Source organism: Rhineura floridana, chromosome 6 (genome assembly GCF_030035675.1).
Source record: "Rhineura floridana isolate rRhiFlo1 chromosome 6, rRhiFlo1.hap2, whole genome shotgun sequence".
Lineage (NCBI taxonomy): Eukaryota > Metazoa > Chordata > Lepidosauria > Squamata > Rhineuridae > Rhineura > Rhineura floridana.
Genome location: NC_084485.1, coordinates 94,995,450 through 95,015,822, shown reverse-complemented (window position 1 = coordinate 95,015,822; position 20,373 = coordinate 94,995,450). Strand labels below are relative to the sequence as shown.

Here is a 20,373-nt window from a genome sequence, read left to right as displayed (position 1 = left end):
AGGAAAGATTTACAACAAAATCCTTTGCTATGTTCACTCAAAAGTCCCATTGATTTACAGCACAAGCCTAACCAAGTCTACTCAAAAGTAAATCCTACTGAATTCAATGGGATTTACTCCCAGTTACGTGGGATTAGCATTGCAGCTTTACTCCAGAAAAGTGAGTGTAGGATTAAAGCTTCATATTGGGAAAGTTTTCAAAACAGGCTATGAATTAGACAGCCTTCTTCAACAGCCCAGGAAAATTTGAACTTGTTTGACTCTTTATAATTAGAAATGTATAACACATTGTAATGGCATCATAAGCTGCAGCATGTACACTTTTTCAAATTTCTGTTCAAAAACTATTTGAAAGATAAAATGTATATGCTATTTTTACAATTAATTTTTTAAAAACTGTATGTACATTTGTAATATAATCATAATAACTGAAACTGTTTACTGTGTATACCTACCAAGATCCTGCTTTGATCTTCAATTCTAGATTTCCTGGTATATTATTGTTGAAAGGTAATATAGCTGCTGCTGCTGAAGGTCATATATTCACTCAACCTCTCATGCACAGACAAGCAGGAAAAGGAAACTGTTTTCAGGATTTGCAATGAGTTCTAGCAATTGCCTGGAGGTCAGCAAATCTCTCATCAATCCCAATCCCGACTTCACTTACTGGCTAAAAACCTGAAAGGGCAGGGATCAGAGCAGCTGACTTCCAACATAAGTTGTGGGGGGCAGTGGCTGACATTTTGGTGTATATCTCTGGAACCAGACCACCTAGAAACGTTTTAAAAATGAAAGCTAAGCATCTGGAGATTGGGGTGACTCACCTGGAGACCCTGAGAGGACCCCCAAAAATCAGAGAGTTGTGCAGGGGGAAGGAAGAATTCCACCTTGTGGTTTTTCCCATTACAGGGTTGCAAGAACACCTGCACTTGGCTGACTTTCTCATCTCCTAAAGATACAGAATCAGTCTCAGGCCAAGAACCTGGCAACCCTACTAGTACAGGTTTATTACGAAGTAAGTCCTACTGACTTCTATGGGAACTACTTCCAAATAGTTATTTATTTAAAGGATTTATATACTGCCTTTATTACACAACCTACAGGGCAGTTTACAACAAAATCAGAAAAGACAAAAACAATGCATAACATCTATAAAATAACATAACCTCTAAATACATAACATAGCAACTCATAACAATTTACAAATAGCAGCAACAACAAACTAATCAGTTTATCCAATCAGGTCTCTCCTCCTCTAAATACCTGCTGGAAAAGGTGTGTCTTAACCAATTCACTAAAAGTATATAGGGGTAAGGCCAGGCAAACCTCCGTAGGAAGGAAGTTCCATAAACAAGGAGCCACCATTGAAAAGTCCCTGCCATGGACCCCCACACAGCATACATTATCCCACACTGGGATTACCAAGAGGGCCTCATCTACCGATCTTAAGACACAGGCACATTGATATGGAAGAGGGCATTCTTGCAGATATTTTCATCCCAGGCTGTTTAGGGCTTTAAATGAAACAAAGTAAGCATCTTAAATTGGGTCCAGAAAACAACTGGCAATGAATACAGCTGTTATTGAATAGGAGAAATATGCTCACAGCTTGCTGTCCCTAGCAGCATTCTGGCTGCTGTATTTTGCACTAGTTGCTATTTCTGGAATATCTTCAAGGACAGTGCCACATAGAATACATTATAATAGTTCATTTTGGAGATTACCAGAGCAGGAGTAATCATGGCCAGATTATTCCTATCCAGAAATGGCTGTGGTTGGTGCTCCAGCTGAAGCTGGGATGGGCAGTCCTAGGCACTGAGGCCACCTGGGACTCAAATGACAATAACTCCAGGAGCACCCCAAAACTACACACCTCCTCGATTAAAGAGAGTGCAACCTTGTCAAGAACAGGTTGTTCTACCAACTCCCAGACATGGGAATTTCATCTAGTATGGCTTGAGGGCCTGGACAAAATGTTTGGATCAGTGCAAGCAACTGTATGTACTCTGGACCCTTGACCCCAGGGGTGTAGTCATCCAGGGTATTGGGGGGGTCTTAGACCCCTTACTTTTTTGGTAGCAGGGTCCCATTAGGGTCCTTATGTCTCCAGCATCCTACGACCCAATCAACCAATGAGAAGTGTCTTCGAACATGCTTCCTTGCCTTTGATTTTTTTCACCCTGTGCTTTATAGATTACAGCAAAGCCTTTGACTGTGCAGATCATGAAAAACGATAGAATGCTTTAAAAGAAATGGGGGTGCCACAGCATCTGATTGTTCTGATGCTCAAGCTATACTCTGCACAAGAAGCTACTGTAAGGACAAAATATGGAGAAACCGATTGGTTCCCCATCAGGAAGGGACAGGGATGTATTTTATCACCCTATTTGTTTAATCTATATGCAGGACATTTCATACAGAAAGTGGGTTTGGATGAAGGTGAGGGAGGTGTGAAAGCTGGAGAAAGAAATATAAATAATTTAAGATATACAGACGATACCATACTACTAGCAGAAAACAGTAATGATCTGAAACGAATGCTGATGGAAGTGAAAGAGGAAGGTACAAAGCAGGACTACAGCTGAACGTTAAGACTAAAGTAATAACAGAAGATTTACATCACTTTAAAGTTGACAATAAGGACATTGAACTTGTCAATAATTAATACCTTGTTACAGTCATTAACCAAAAGGGAGACAATAGTCAAGAAATCAGAAGAGGGCTAGGACTGGGGAGGGCAGCTATGAGAGAACTAGAAAAGATCCTCAAATGAAAACATGTATCACTGAATACCAAAGTCAGGATCATTCATACCATGGCATTCCTGATCCCTATGAATGGATGTGAAAGTTGGACAGTGAAAAAAGTGGATAAGAGAAGAATCAACTCATTTGAAATGTGGTGTTGGAGGAAAGTTTTGCAGATACCATGGACCACAACAGACAAATAATTGGGTGTTAGAACAAATTAAACCAGAACTGAGTGGGGAGGAGAGCCTGGCTGGGAGTCCAGAGTCTGTGCGTTCAAATCCCAGCTTGTGTTTTCTGGGTATAAAGGGCCAGCTAACGAACACCCCCACAGTGAGTGGCTCAGGGGTTATGTGCCCTGCCACCTGTGCAGCCGTGGGCAAGCTGCATAGTCCCAAGGAGCCCAGTCGCCCCCCAGCTGGCAGTTGTGGACAAGGAAGGGGCTGGCTTGTGCAGCTGTGCCAAGCTGAGCAGGCCCTAGCCAGCTGGAGAGAACTAGCCTCAGAGGGAGGCAATGGTAAACCCTCTCTGAATACTGCTTACCATGAAATCCCTATTCATAGGGTCGCCATAATTCAGGATCAACTTGAAGGCAGTCCATTTCCATTTTTCATCACTAGAAGATAAAATGATGAAATTGAGGTTCTCATACTTTGGACACAAAATGAGAAGACATGATTCACTAGAAAAGACAATGCTGGGGAAAACAGAAGGGAGTAGAAAAAGAGGTAGACCAAACAAGGGATTGATTGATTCCATAAAGGAAGCCACAGACCTGAACTTACAAGATCCAAAGAGGGTGGTTTACAACAGATGCTATTGGAGATCGCTGATTCATAGGGTCTCTATAAGTCATAATCAACTTGAAGGCACATAACACACACAGTTCAAGTACTTGAAAAGTTGCCACACAGACGAGGGCCAGGATGTCTTCTTGATCATCCCTGCGTGCAGGACACAGAATAATGGGCTCAATTTTCAAGAAGCCTAATTTCTACTGAACATCAGGGAAAACTTCTTGACTGTTAGAGTGGTGCAACAATGGAACCAATTTCCTAGGGAACACCAACACCAGAGGCATTCAAGAGACAGGTGGACAGCCACCTGTCAGGTATGCTTTAATTTGGATTCCTGCATTGAGCAGGGGGTTAGACTCGATGGTCTTATAGGCCCCTTCTAACTCTACGATTCTATGATATCCTTTTATTTAAAAAGCTTTTCTCTGGAACGATGACGTTGAAGTCTACAAAACAACAACAGCAACTAAATAAATATGAGGCAGATCACTACAACAGTGGGCACTGTTAATAATCCGAAATTGTTATTTGCTATGTTGCCATTTCGGCGTATACATGCACAGTAGTATATTCGCTTAAAGTGGCGTTTGTAGGATTCCAACATCTACCGCGTCTGGAGTTCCCTCCTCCTCATTCATGTTCTGTCCGCGGCCTTGCCTCCCCTCCCTTAGCACGTGATCACGGCGCCTCTTTTCCACTAGTATCCGGGCTTCAGTGAGCCGCTTCCGGGTGGGTGTGGGGCTTGGTGTTTTTCTGCCCTTAGGCAGCCGTGAAAGGAAGGAGGAGGCTCCCGTCAACATGGCGGCGCGCAGAGCGGGTGGCGGCAATAGCAACTCTAGCGGGAACAGCGCTTGAACTCGACCTGAGTGGGACGCCATGGAGAGTGAGGAGGAGCAGCAGCACATGACCACGCTGCTGTGCATGGGCTTTTCGGACGCGGCTGCCATCCGTAGGGCCCTCCGCTTGGCCAAGAACGACATCAACGAGGCTGTGGCGCTGCTCACCAACGAGCGGCCCGGCCTGCACTATGAGCCCATGGACAGCGGCGGCGGCCAAGGAGGAGGTGGAAGTGGCAGCGGTGGTAGCAGCGGACCAGCCCCCCCTCAGCAGAGCGGTGGATCCCGCGGCGGAGGGGACGGCGACGGCACCGGTGGTGGTGGAGGAGGTGGTAACGGCAGCGGCGGCAGCGGCAGCACCGGCTTCGACCCGCCCCCTGCTTACCATGAGGTGGTGGAGAACGAGGTAACGGTCTCTGGGCGGCAGAGGGGAGGTGAAGAGAGCGAAAGGAAGGGGTGGGTGGTTACTTGCCTGCCTCCTTTTCACTTTCTACTTTCATCTATTAGCTGGATCTCAACTTCGAAAACCAGCCCCCGGGGGGAGGGGTTCGGCGTGACCTTTGCCGCTGACTCGACTTGCAGAAAAACTTGAGGATTGCTGTAAAATACCGCCTTCGTCACGGAGAGCTTATGGGGTACCACAAGTGGAGGCTTAGGGCTTATGCATTTCCTCTTCCTGCATGGTCACTCAGTGTTTTCAATCTTCTGTTGAAAACGGTTTCTACCCCGTTCCCATACGTTACTAGGCTTATTGCCATGAAGAGGCCCTTTTCACACTCCGTGGGTCTTAAGTACTGTTGCAGACTTGAGTTCCCTTCTCTCCAATTAGAACGAACAGGTTTTCCTGAGTGTCTTGTTTTAAGAGCTGTCAGATGACTTCTCCATGAATCAAACTCAGATTGATTGCTAACCTCATGTGTGTGTCCTGGTTTGACACCAGAACAAGAATGTAGCCTCAAGCTTAGAAAAAAAATTGCTGTCGTGACTAGGTTGTAGTGGTGAAGGGTTATGAGTCTGTTATTTGCATGTGCAGACTCATTCTTTTATTACTTGATGTTTGTTCTAATACTTTACATGTCAACTCAGATGTAGGCCTCATTGTTTTCAGTGGAACTTGCACACAGGTGTGTGTAGGATTGCAGCCTGATTTAACCAAATAATTATTTGTGCACCCATGCAGTTTTTGATTTTAGCAATTCGATCCTGGCTTTGTTTTCTTTCTTTTTTAAAAAAAAATAGCTTGCAAGTAAACAACAAAGCAGTGAAATGAACATAATCTAGAAGCTGAAATTAGAAAAAGTTTTAAAAAGTAGCAGTCACATTCTTAGTCACTAGAACTAGTTGTAATGCTTGTCTAACAGTGATAGTGATGGGCCCAGGTGCGCTTATCTTGGGAGGCTATTCCAAATCTTAGGCAGCGTATCTGAAAAGATCATATCTCTGGTATCTTCCTGCTATGCTTCTGATGTTGGAGTGACCCAGAGAAGAGTGTCAGAGGTAGAACAAAGTTCTTGGATATGTTCAACTGGGGAGAGGAGACTTTTGAAATACTCTTGTCCCAGGATGTTTAAGGTTATAAAGCTAGTAACTTTTTTCTCCAAATATGTCTAAATCCCATCACTGTTGGCAAGGATAGAGGGCATAAGGAATTGTATGTTATTTGTAATTTTAAAATAACTGTATATAAAATCATGTTTCCTGTTCTTCATGAGTCAAGATGTTTGACAGCACTATTCAGACTGCAGTGGCATACTTGAATACTCAGTGTTTCTGAATATTTTTGTCAATTCCGTTGAAAGATTTGCTTAATTGATGGAGAAATTAACACAGTAGGACCTCGCTATAACACGGCTTGCAGTACTGTGGATTTGGGTGTGGTGATTCTCCAAGACTTTCCAGGAGATGCTAGGGATCGAACCTAGGATCTTTTGCATGCCCTTCCACAAGAGCTTAGTGTTTGGATCAGGGATGTTGAATTATACTCTGTAGCAGTTTGCCCAATAGGTGCCAGCGTACCCACACAGCCCCTTCTGTCTTGCTCTTCTCCCTCCCAGTCAGCTGCAGATACCCCACTGCCAAGAATCTAGCATTGTCGCTCCTCTCCACCAGGTATACTGCTTCTGACTATATTGCAGTATAATTAAATGAACGGTCTTCGTTGAATTATTTTTTATTATTACTATTATTGTTGTTTATTGCATTTACTCATCGTTTACTATAAAAATGTCTCAAAGCAACTTACAATTATAAAAGCATACATGATACAAAATTTAAAATACATTAAAAAGATAAGAGAACATTATGAGCCAAAAGTGCTCATCCTGAAATAACATAAAAAGGGCAAATCCTATCCCTACTGAAATATGAATACCAATACAGGCTTGGTATCATACTCTGCGACCTCAGTTAAGAGCCAAATGCATGGGTGAACAGGAACATCTTTGCCTGGTGCCTAAAAGTTAATAATGATGGTGCCAGGTGCACCTGGAAGAGCATTCCACAGTTGGGGAACCACCACTGAGAAGGCACGTTCTCATATTGTCACTCTCTGCACCTCTCTCAGAAGGGGCACACAAAGAAGGGCTTCAGATGATGAATGTAGGGTCTGGATTGATTTCTATGGGAAGAGGTAGTCCCTAAGGTATTTGGGTCCTGAAATGCATAAGTTTTAATAGGTCAAAACCAGCACTTTGAATTGAAACTAATTGGCAGCCAATCTAGGACCAGACCTCCTACTCAGTCAACAAACTGGTTGCTGAATTCTGCAAGTTTCTGCAAAGGAAGCCCCATGTATAATGCATTGCAGTAATTTAACCTAAAAGTTACCAGTGTGTAGACAACATAAGCTAGGGTATTCTTATCCAGATAAGATAACAGCTGAGCCACCAACCTAAGCTGATAAAAGGCTATTGGATTGGTTCTGGGGCAGGAAAGGGAGCTAAGAGTTGGCTGCTCCTTGGTGGAGTCAGCCCCAGCACCTCTGCTGAGTGTCAGCCCAAACCAGCATGCTCTCTGCTGCTCTTGTCTGCAGGAAAGGGGGTGGAGGGTTCCTTGGAGGATACTCTACCAAATATTGGTCAAAGCCAGCAGTCTCCTGTCATTCTTTCCTGCAGGAAAGGCAGCAAGGCCTTTTTTTCTGGTGCTGCTGAGGATTGACACTTGGAGTGCCTCTGAATATCATCCAAGCCATCAGTGGATGCAGGTTGCAGAGGAAGCAACCTGCTTGGACATTGTAGAACACTAATATGAGCTTACTCCCGTTCAGCATAAACTGAAAGAGCGGTAACTTATTCTCAGGTTTACAATGCATGCTACTAGTACCAACTCATTTAAGGCTCCGATACATATTAGATAACATTCATGTATAGATTTCTATTTATTTCTATTTGTATTTTGTAACTAAGAAAAAGTGTCTGTTTCTTTTTTCCTCCTCCCCTCAAGTCCCCTCTCCTTTTGAGTCATGCCTTTTAAATTGTAAGTCTGAGGTCAGAGATGGTCTTACTACTGATTTTTGCAATTCACTCTGGGAGCCTTTTGGGGGGGGAGGAATCTGAATAGTGAGTTAAAAATTCTTCAAACAAATACTACTTATGTTCATATAATATTCCCTTCTTGGTAGTCTAGAAATAATGCTACTAGATGAGCCTTTTAATAGAAAAATTTTAAAACTTTCAGTTTTGAAAAAACTGATTTGTATATTGGAGACAGACAGAAATTGATGCATGGTGTACAGGTCTTGGGCCTGTCTACTGTAGTGCTGCCTACTATGACTACGAGCAGGTCTTCTTTCTGGGTATGAGCTCTTGCCTTGCCTTGTTCCTAATTCTCTTAACTAGCGTGCTGGCAAGAGAATCATTATCTAAAATGTCACTAAACATAGAAATCTGTGGCTGTGTTCTCTTATTAAGTTGGGAGTTTTAATTATGTTCAGAACCAGCAAACAGCTTGCACAACAAATCCAGAAGTCTAGCTTTGATCTCGAGACACTTGCTATTGCCACCATAGATATAACTTTCATTCTTTCCCTACTCTGTTTTTCAGTTGTCATTTACTGTAGAGCCACAGTTGTTATAAGCACCAGTGGTTAGTACTATATAACTAGCAAATACTTGCCTACCTACATTTTGGTGTGTGATGTAAGGGCCAAACTGCATAGGACATTTGTGATTGGATCAGCTTAAAAAAGCTTTCACAAGAGTCCCAGAACTGGATCAGAACAGTGGTACTGGGAAAGTGTATTGACTTTTTCCTCCTGTGTCTCTTTCTAATCTTAAGTGTCATGTCCTGAAGCTGCTTTTTACCCTTCTTGGGAAAACATAACAGATACCTAAATGTTTTGGCCCTATTTGTTCCTGGCCTTGTTCACCAGTTGTGCAGTCCCAGTATTAAAGCCTAAAACAACACTAGGACTACTTTTATTTACTGGCAACAATGTAGCAAGAGTATTTGTTCTTTCAACTTAGATTCCAGAACTTGCATTTGTGCACGGCACACTTATCCTCCACAGATGAGCTTCTATAACATTAATATTCTTATATTTCAAGTCTTTCCATATTGGATGTGAAGACTTGAGAGTAGCAGATCACTTTATTGTAATGTATGTCCCACCCAAATCATGTTTTTTGTGTATTTATGAATGTACAATTACTGTGATGAACTATGCTCATGGAGGCTTTATATCTTTTAAGAGCAGTGTGTCATTCACAATAAAATCTGAAACACTTTATTAATGCTTGTTGACCAATTCACTATTTAAGATATAGTGGTTTTAGACTGCTAAGGAGATTTTTTTTAAATACCTGTCTTCAGAATCCTGTGAGATGGGAAGATGTTATCCTAATTTGAAAGTGAAGAACTTTGGTGTTTTAACTAGAGTTGAGTGAGTTTCTCTTCTCTTTCCTCCCCCTCCCCTAGTGGCATACATTGGCATAGAAATTAGCACAGCTTGGGGGCTGTTCACTCTTGGGAAAACTGAGATGGGAAGGGGACAAAGTTTACCATGCAGGTGGATTTGGGGGCAAAAGGGTCCCTTGAGCATCCCAGGAGTAGTGTTACTAAAGTTAGCCCTTCAAAGCCAGTTGTAAGATGGAAAGGCCTTTCTGGCTTGACTTAACCTGAGCTGCAGAAGAATTCATTAATAGGCAAAAAACCTTGCGGTTTGATAACATGTGCCTCTGAGCATATGGTGAGTGGTGGCAACACCTGCCATCTCCAAAGATGGAGAATTGTATTTTTGTATGTTTGTTGGTGTTCTTCTTACTTTTCTTCTTTCCTGTGTTACTATTGTTTCTACAGATAATCTAAACTAGAAAATTTTATTTCCCTCATTATTCATCCTAGAAATCTGTGTCAAATTTATTTTTATTAATTTCAAAGCCTTTTTATTGGTCAATGTCATATGATGGTGAAGATAGCCTTTTTTGTATCAAACTGAAGGTTATGGTCTATTTCTATTTTGGGTGCATTAACAGTTGGACCTGAAACTGCAGTTTAATGTAAAATCAGACTGATTACAATATGCTCCTACTTTAGCAATGACTCTAGTTGTTGGAAAAAAGAGGATGCATGTTTTCAGCCTGCTATGTTTAAACCACTTTATTTAAGGAAAGGTGTTCACGATCAATTAAAAACATAGAGCACACCTAGAATTTTGCTAGAATATATTTCACCTCCCACTGTTTTATCTTGTGCAAATTGAGACACTTCTGAGGTCCACTGGAGACTATTTTGCAGAAGTCAGTGCTATTATTCCACAATTATGTTTGGAGTTTTTTAGTATAAATTTTGCAAAGTGTTGCTGTACAAAGTGTTGCATATTCATAGAAACAAAAGCAAAAGAAAATGATTTCCTATAGAAAACTTCACTAAAATTGCAAAGTAAATCAGACATATTTAAAGTGACCATCTCAACTATATCAACTGTTTTAATAATGTTGCTTCCTTCTGGCTAAAACAAGATCAGCACAGGACATATCTTCTTTCTATTATTTGGGCTGATTACAGGTGTTGCCACCACTCACCATATGCTCAGAGTCACATGTTACCAAATTCTTCCAAGCTACACAGCAAGTGGATTGGACTGTGAAAGACCAACCCAAATTGTGTTTGCATTTTGACAACTTTATAGGGCGGTACAATATCTCAGAGAGGAGTTCAGGTCTCCTGCTCCCCTGGTGCATTCACTATAGCTGCCCAGTTTCCCTGCTTTTTAAAGTTTGGTAGAAATATCTGTGGGCTATAGGTACGTTCTTAAACCGCAAGCTTTTTTGCCTATTAATGAATTTCCCTGCTTTTTAATCCGGGAGGTAAGAAATGGGATCCTCTGCAAGTTTGCTGAGAATGGATTGATGATTTGCATGCTTATTGAGTTAAGTGGGATTTACACACACGGCAATCATGCTTAGGATAGGTGAAACTGACCACAGGGGATGGGGAAGGGAGGAGGGGGAGGGGAGAAGAAGGACAGATGTGGTCGTTTGCATGTTTATTGAGTTCAGTGGGATTAACTCCCGTGCAATCATGCTTAAGATAGGTAAAACTGACCGGGGGGGAGGGATGGAGTGGGCAGGGGAGGCGGAAGAAGGAAGAGGGGAGGAGAAAGGGAGAGGAAAGGGGAAGGAGGGAAAAGGCAGGTCTGATCATTTGTATGATTATTGCGTTGACAGATATACTCCTGTGCAATCATGATTAGGATAGGTAAAACTGGCCAGGCTGGGCCTGCCAACCAAGACATCTTCTGTATCTTTCACAGTTGGGCAGGGGGAAGGGACAATTCTACCTTGTGGTTTTTCCCATTACAATGTTGCAAAAACACCGGCACTTGGCTGACTTTCTCTTCTCCTAAAGATACAGGATCAGTCTCAGGCCCTGAACCTGGCAACACTACCTCCCACCCAAATTTAAAAGAAAGCTGTCCCTGGCCACATCCACACCAGGCCTCTATTACACTTTGGACAATCATTATTTATTTATCTATTTATTTAGTGTATTTATATACCGCCCCATAGCCGAAGCTCTCTGGGCGGTTTACAATAACTAAAAACATTAAAAACAAATATACAAATTTAAAAACACATCTTTTAAAATCAATTTAAAACAATTTATCATGGCTTCTCTCAAAGCCATGGCTCAAAGCCAATCATGGCTTCTCTCAAAGAATCCTGGGAAGTGTAGTTAGTGAAGGGTGCTGAGAGTTGCTTGAAGACACCCTGTTTCTCTCACAGACCTTTAATCAGAGTGGCTGACTGTTAAACCATTGTCTCGGGAATAGGAGTCTCTTGTCAGCACCCTTCACAAACTACACTTCCCAGGGTTCTTTGAGGGAAGCCATGACTGTCTCAAGTGAAATCAAGTCTGGTGTGGGTGTGGCCCTCTGATTAGCCAAGCCCAGCAGCTGTGAGGCTTTTAGAACACTGACAGTTGGTCCTTACTGAGCATGCCCCGCGTTATAATAGGCTTCCAGCCAAAATTTCTTAAATTAATTAAAAATCAACCAGGCATTTTTTTAACTTTTAAACTGCAGTAGATGAAGGTCAGAGTATGGGGCAAGGTCAGTATTAGGATTACAGGTACTCTGTGAACATGGCTGATTTTTAATGAATTTCAACAGATTATGAGAACTCCGGCAGAAAAAAGTCCAAAAGGGCTCTGAGTTTTTTTCTCTCTTTTTAGACTTTGAACTCTCAATTCTCTCTGACTGTTTTGTGTATCGCCATGAAAATTGACAGGGTTGTTAAGCAAGCGTTTCTGAGTTCAGGACTATAAGTTCTGTAAGGTTTTGTTTTGAAATGAGCTTATGGGAAGCCTCAGAATGGCATGGGGGATATTTTCCATTTAACATTGCGGAATGTGAAAAATCCCCGCTGACTATAGTATACAGCCACTCTTGTGGCTGTATAAATAGGGAGCATGTAATGCTCACCTCTTATATGAGGCAAACATTACTAAGCCCCTCAAACTCGTTTTTGGACTTAAACCCCCAAAGCCTCAGTGGCATCTTTAGTTTTAACATAAATATCCAAGACCATATAATGAATAAAAAAATCAATTAGCTCTTGCATTAGATATTTTATGAATAAGAAAGATGCTACTAATTTGAATGTCCTAATATATTTTGATTGGTTACCTCAGATGTGGGTTTTTTTGTGATAGGAAAATAAGGGCAAATGTTTGCTTAAAAGTGACTGTACAGTTCTCTCTATCAAGTATAAATAAATCACTTTCAGTTATAGAGTGTTACATGGCTTGAAGTTGGTAGTTGTCTGTGTTTGCTTTGCATAGCTTAGTGCTACATCCTCAAACACAAAGAAGTTAGCTTAAAAAGTTTGACCAGTTATTATATGGAATAACTATATACTGCACAGATTTTCAGGTGATATCTTTAAAAATCATGTATATGGTATTTAGGTAGCTTAGATTTTTTTTTTTTTTCTGTGCATGGCTCATTCAGTGATGTGACATCTTCTGTGATGATGAAAGTCTAACATCTGTGTACCAAATTTCAGGGCTGTAGCTCATTGGGAAGCACTCAAACAATTTTAATACCCCTGTAAGTGTGAGACTGAAGCACCCAATACTTTTTTTTTTTTGGTAAACTGTACAATATGGCATCCATGTGAAATTTGTGTATAAAACATTTAGGAATTAAAAGATGTTTAGATAGTGTCATTGGTGTCATTGGGTTCCTGGGTTTCTGAATCTAGCATCTCTGTATTCTTCCAGCTTTCAACACTTTTATTTCTTGAATGGGAGATATTTCTGGACGTTGCCTATTTAACTTTCTCCCTAGCCTTTGTAGTCTTCAGCACCTTTCTTTAAAGGGTTTCCAAATCCCTTGTGAAATAGTACTCAGTTTACTGAAGCAACCTCTAAGTGAAGATTAACACTTGATCTGATAGAAATGTTTTATCATTGAAGGATGTGGGAGGCCATTTGTGCATGGAACAAACAGCAGCTCAGCTGGGCAGGAAGAGTCTTTCAGATAACTTCAGTAAAGACATTTTCTGGTCATCTTCCCAGTCAGAAGTTCTATTCAATGACAGCTGCTTATTAAGGAAGTAAAGTGCTGAAGGAAAAGCTGAAGCTAAACAAAAACTGCCTGTGGCAGATGTTAATTCTAGCAAAAGTTTTTTGAACGTTTTTGGATAAGAACAGTAGTCTCTTACAAGAAAAATCCTGGGAGGATCTTTATCTTTATAACTTTTATTTGGAAACAACTTACTTGTTACCAAAAGCTTGGGAGGGGAGGAGGTCTGAGGAATATAAATATGTTCAGTTTCTAAGAGTTCCTCATTTCGTGTCAACTCTTTCAACTAGTTTTTGCATGTATTGCTTGCTTTCCTTAGCTCAATATCCACAAATGGCTAGAAGAATTTTTCAAATTCAACATTGTCAAATGTAAGAGGGAGGAAAAGATCTACATTCTAGGAAATAAGCTGTAAAATTTTAAATAAAAGTAGATCTATACCTCACTCTGGATTATTGTGTGACTCATTTAATAGACACATTTGTTTCAGATCATTTGTCCTGTGGATACAACATTTGTAAGTATTATCATATGCTCTGCCTTTGGCAGCATCCTGATCTGAATGCTAGTGCCTGACAGAATTAAAAATTAGCATTCATTGTACCTGCTATGGGAATCATCCTTGTTTCACTCTGTATTCACATGATGTAATTGGCTGGTATTATAGGATATAAATTATGAATGTGTTATCTATGTGAATGTACAAACTTCTATACCCCATAGGATATGACAGTGGTGATTACCATTTTTCCCTTCTGAATGGGAAAAATAAATGATGCTGAAGAGAGCTGCTAAAGTACCCACAGCTTTATATAATCCTGCATGAATTTAAAAAGATGAACTAAAAAAGAAATAGACAATTTGTAGTTTAATGTTTGATGAAAGCTTTACGGTAGAAAATGAATTGCTTTGTTGTGTTTTCTTGGCTTCTACTTAAAAGCAAGAAATAGACCTACAGCTGCATTTGAAATGCAGGCAACAAGAAGTACATCCATAGACATAAGCATAACTTGTAGGGCAGAACTACCCCCCCTTTCACACTTTTCTCATAATTTGCAAAGTCAGAATATCAAATGCATGCACTTGTCACTTTGCTGACTTGGGTACTTCCCTGGTTTCCTTCTGGGATGATTGCTACAGTCATGCACACACTGTTTATTTCCGGACTAGACTGTTGTAATTCTATCTACGTAGGGTTACATTTGAAGATAGTTTGGAAGCTCCAGTTTGTGCAGAATCCAGCTGCTGGGTTGTTTGGAGGGACAAAGAAGTCTGTCTGTATAGCACCAATTCTGTTATCAGTTACGTTTGTTAGCTATTTCGTCTAAGCTCAGTTCAAAATGCCATTGGTTTGAACATTTAAACCCCATAATGATTTGGGTCCAGGTTGTTTGAAGGACTGCCTGCACTCTTATGAGCATACCTATAACATAAATTCAGCCTTGAGAACCCTGCTGTCTGGACTGCCATCAAAAATAGGTACCAGGGACTTGGGGGTGGCACCACATCTTTGGAAGTCTTTTCCCCAAGAAATCCATTGGAACTCTACACTTCAGTATTTCACAAGAGTCTACAAAAGTGCTCACCAAAATATGTGGACCTATGGATGGCAATGTGGCTCAATGGCAATACCATTATCTTGCAGTAGGACCTCTCTAGTCTAGGAAGAGTGCAGGAGACATCACTTATAGAATCTCCCTTCCTGGTCAAAGATTCCCCTATGTTTTAGGTTAACAGAGGGAGGCATTGCCAGGCCACATAAGCCCAGATGCTCTCAGGGAAGTCTGTAAGATCAGTATTGGCAAGCTTCACTAGTTTGTCCTCTGAAGGAATCGGTTGCAGCACCATACTTAGGATGCGTAGCTGTGTGTTTGCAAGTGCGTTCAAACTGGGGCATGCTCCCAAGCAAGTAATATGTTACTGAAAACATGATCTCTGTATCCCAGACTTTATAACTGAACTCATGTAAAGCATGTTCTTCATTGTTCACTTGACCTTAATGAATATGAAGAATATCATGGTGTTATGTTAATGATTGTTGCCAGTGTAATGGTGTTAAAGGAGTGCCATGGTGGGCTCACACCATTAGCTTATGCAGGAATTATATGTGACCTGCGATGTTATAGCCCAATCACACCTAAACACATGACACATAATCCAACAGACAATTTATTTTACATAGCAGTAGCAAATTTTTATGTACAATTATTGAATTATAGGTGGGTCATTCAATTATCCATAGCTAACTGTGGGGTTTTTGTCACATAGATCAGCTGCCCAGGAGGGGGGGAAGAGAGGAGGTGGATTGGAAGCAAATTCTGCACCAGGCATGAGGGCAGATTGCAGCACTTGAGGAACTTGTTAAGGCCTTCAGTCTAAAGTACTGGATTGTACATTTGTTGTTGCACACTTTGTATTGAGGAAAGCTATCTTTTCAAAATGTGATTGAAAACATGTTAAAATGTTTTGTAATTATTGGTATGAACATAGTTTTATGACATTGGAAATATTGGCCTCTTTGTAGAAGACCTTTGGGTGCTCTTCAGAATTGGATTCTGATGAGCAAGTTCTCAACTTGACTGGGCTGTGGTAAATAGTTTCTCTGAAAAGATGCTTGGACAGTTAGGGCAAAAAACAGGGCCTGGGCATAGGTTCCTCTGTCTGATCCTGCAAACTGCCAGCAATGACGTCCTTATTAAACTTCTGAACTCCAGGTTTGTTCAAATATGCCCACAGCTCCATTTTGGCCATCTTATCTGAAGCATTGAATTGACCGTCTTTCACTGAATTAGTGCATAAAAGGGCAAAGCTTTTCAAGCTCATTCTTGTACTTGGTAACCAGAATTTTTTCTCCAGAGAGCCTTGCTAGAGAATTGTGTTTTAAAGAAGCCTTTGTAAAAGAGAGAATACAGATGCACAAACTTTTCTTACTTTACATTCCTTGCAACAAGTATTGTAATTGATCTCTGAAGTTACTCCTAACAGGGTTGTGCCTGAGCACTACAACAGGGTAGTCATGCACATCATTGTCCTTATGGTTACTGTCTTCATCTACTGTCCAGTCACTACCGATTGTGGTCCCTTTGGTTTACCACCCTTGTGGGTTGCCTTTAACATGAAGAGCTACCAGTGTCCTTAAGTTTCCAGACATACAGTTAATTCCTAAATTTCAGATATTACCAATGCACATTAGTGTATAGGCTGTGAACCCATACCATTTCTGGTTTATGAAAAGTAGCTGGCTACTGTCAGTCTGCAACAGGTATAGGAATGTAATAAGCTACCTTTAAACAAGTCAGACTGTTTGTCCATCTAACCCAGTGTTGTCTCCTCTGACTGGCAGCAGATTGCCAGGGTCTCAGGCAGAGATCTTTTTTCCATTGCCTGCTACTTGATATTTTTAACTGGAGATGCTAGGGATTGAACCAAAGACCTTCTGCATAAAAAGTATGCACTCTACCACTGAACTATAGACCATCACTTGATGTAGGTTCTGCTATGTTTTTGGAGAGCATCTGATGTGACCATGCTTTCTTTGCTATTGTGAGCTGGTCATTCTTGTTTCAGCTGCCCTCAGAAGAACTTCACCACTATGTTTAGGCAATGCATGATGCATGGCATGTTCTAAAGGTCCCTAAATAAGCTTAATATTTGCAAAATAATTCTATCAAATGGTTGTCAATGTGTTCTGCTGTGAGAGAAATCTGGCAGGGATAGGTTGACTACCTCTTGTGATCCTCTGCCCTCACTAGAAATCCAGTACACTGTTACTTTTTCTGAACTGGTTCATGTGTAAGTTGTGAAGAGCACCTCGCTATAGAAGCTGATTCCATCAGAGTACTGAATGCCTCATCTGCAGCCACTGAACTCTGTTTTAGCACAGCTTTTCTGGGAAAGTAGTATTGGCAGTGTGCTTTTCAGCAAGGCTACATTGTTAAAACCCAAGAATCCTTCTCTCTCTATATGCAAGTAACAGACTATGTCCACTGCAAATATGTGGGCACATACTGTGCTAAGACTTTGTGTTAATCTGTGGGGTGCCATGGCTGCTTCTATTTTACTACTTCTTACACAGTGAAATGCTGGATTGGGATAGCCACTGCAAAGGGTGGAGGTTGCAATGTGAGTGGCTATGGTGGGATAGGATAGGCTGGTCCAGAGGAGTGATTCTTACAACAGCAGGTTGAGATAGTGCATGGATGGGCCACAAAGCATCCTATTCCAGCCCCCTCTCCCCCAGGTGATAAGAGCGGATCAGCTGTGGAGTAGTAGATGATTTTCATTTCCTTTCCTGCATGTGGGGAGAAAAGCATTAAACCTTGCTTCCCAGCACACTGTGATGGAAATGAAAATAATCCCCCTGGCTAGTTGGCTGATCTGTATGAGTTACCTGAGCAGAGAAGAGAATATATATGCCTAGCCCCACCCACTGCTAGAGTGTGTTTCCCCCAACAGCTTTCCATGAAGGTAAAAAAGATTCCATAACCTAGGGAGGGTATTGGGACTGCAAGTGTAGCTTTACTGTGGTAGTGCTGACACACACACTACATATTTGTCCTTTAAGTTAATCCCAAACATGAGGTGATTCTTTCCCTCTTTGGCAGCTACCATGTTTCAGAATTGGAATCCTCATGACTTGTTGTAACACGGATGTTGCAGAACAATGATAGAAGAGTAGTGTCTTGCATCACCAATGTTTCACAAGTTAGGAGGCACTTTTTTGTCCTGAAAAACAAGCCACACAAATATTACTATGATACTGCTAGGCTCCCTCCAAACATCCTTTTTATTGCACATTCATGATGTGTGTCTCTGATGTTATCACGTGGTCATACGTGATCCTGCTTTCAATGCTGTTTGCACCTGCAAATGTTTTGGAGCAGTCACACTGCTTCATTTCCAGTTGCTGCATATCCTGTAACTTCCTGCTGAAATCCTATAACTTTGTATACTACAAATGTTCTGGTTTATTTTTGTTCCGCTTTTGTTGTGCTATAGCCCCTCCAGACAGCAATAATGTGACAGCACTGGAGAAGTATCCTGGGACAAACAAATACGCCACTAATGCACTACAGGCATACCCCGCTTAACGTCGCTTCACTTAACGTCGCCTCGCTATAACGTACATGCTCCATACATCCCCATACCCCGCTTAACGTTCGTGCGCTTCGCAATAACGTACATTTTATTGGCATGACGCCGCTGCCATCTAGTGGTGATTGCGTGCAGTACAAGTGAAGACTATCACTTCACTTAAAGTTTATTTTCGCTTAAAGTATACTCTCCGGTCCCATTGCGAACGTTAAAGTGGGTATGCCTGTATTATTGTATCAAGAACATGTTGCAGAATACGCCCATAATAGAACACCTGCCTGGAGGGCCCTTAGTCCCTTGGTTTGGAGAAAGTGGATAGAGAAAGGACATCCAATGAAGTGCAATGATGAAAGGACAGAGAAAAGAAAGTACTTTTTCACACAGTGCATAGTTAAACTATGGTGTTCACTGTAAGAGGTAATGACAGCCACGAACTTGTGTGGCTTTAAAAGAGTATTAGACAAATTCATGAAGGATAAGGCTATTAATGACTGCTTGTCATTATAGTTATGTTCTGTCTCCACTGTCGGAGGCCTTATCCTTCTGAATAACTGTTGCTGGAAATGCAAGTGGGGAGAGTGCTGTTGCACTCAGGTTATGCTTGCTGTCTTCCCATAGGCATCTGGTTGACCACTGTGAGAACAGGATACTGAACTAGGAGGGCCATTGGCCCAATCCAGCAGGCTCTTCTTATGTTCTTACTGTTGATATAGGGTAGCATTCAGCTGCATCATGTTCTGAGAGAGATTATATATTTTAAGAGGGATGCTGACTATGTAGCATCTGGTTTCACTATATGAAGATATCCATCCTTGCTCTTTTTATACCCGATATATTAGATACAAAGGTACATTTGAGAAGGGGTAGAACAAGCCGTTGTTCTGGTAAGTCACAAACAAAATGGTTTGGGAGTAGTGATTTCTACTCCTTTAAGAGAAGTCCTTTGAGTAGGACAAAATTTCAAGATGTTTATAGCTTTTGCTGCTTCATTCTTCACAATATTCTTAGCTGTCCTTAGCTGTTAGTTTCTCATATACATTGTGTACTTGGACTTTCAAAGAGCTATTGAAACAGTCTCACCAAAGACTCCTGTAAGCTTTGCAGTCATGGAATAAGGGAACTGGCCTTCTTACAGATTAGTAATACTAACAAACAGGAAGCAGAGAGTAGGAATAAATGGACAGTTCTCATGATGGATATCCTTCAAGAATCTGTAGTGGGATCAGTGTTTTGTAACTTGCTCATAAACAATCTGGAGGTAAAGGCTGAGCAGCAAGGTGGCCAAGTTTATTATTTATTTAAGAAATTTACATACCGCTTTTCAGATGGACCTCACAAAGTGGTTTACATAAGATTATTACAACAATAAGCCTTGATTTTTTAAAAAGTTCCAATAAAATAAAAAAGAACATATTTGATTAAAAGAAGCTGTTACTGCTTTTCAGGGCAAGGTGGTTCTGCAGAAGTTCCTGTGGTGGCATTTGGAGGAGGGAAGGGCCAGCTTGGGAGCTGGAGTTCATTTATGACCCCCAGTTGTTCAGGGTGGTAAGAACAAAAGCAGATTACCCAAACTGGGTGAATGGGCGTTAGACTGGAAACTGCTGTTCAGTGTAAGCAAGGGTAAAGTTATGCATATTGGGGCAGAACCCCTTGCCATTGCATATACATTAATAGGATCTGAGCGGGCCATCACTGACCAGGAATGAGATCTTGGGATTGTGATGGATAACACAATGAAAATTTGACCCAGTGTGCAGCAGCTGTGAAACAGGTGAATTCCTTGTTGAGGATCATTAGGAAAGGGATTGAAAAATATCTCAATATCACATTACTGCTCTACAGATGTACAGTGCAATTGCACTTGGAATACCATG

General features: G+C 41.2%; 1 protein-coding gene across 1 annotated transcript in view; it reads left to right on the top strand.

Annotated features, from left to right (window-relative positions):
* Window positions 1-4,268: 4,268 nt before the first annotated feature.
* The window catches only part of USP24 (ubiquitin specific peptidase 24), a 141,093-nt gene continuing 124,988 nt past the window's right edge, over window positions 4,269-20,373 (top strand). Inside the window, exon 1 of the mRNA XM_061633148.1 lies at window positions 4,269-4,786. Within this exon, the coding sequence (XP_061489132.1) occupies window positions 4,421-4,786 (366 nt within the window). The 5' untranslated portion in view covers window positions 4,269-4,420. The remainder of the gene's footprint in view (window positions 4,787-20,373) is intronic.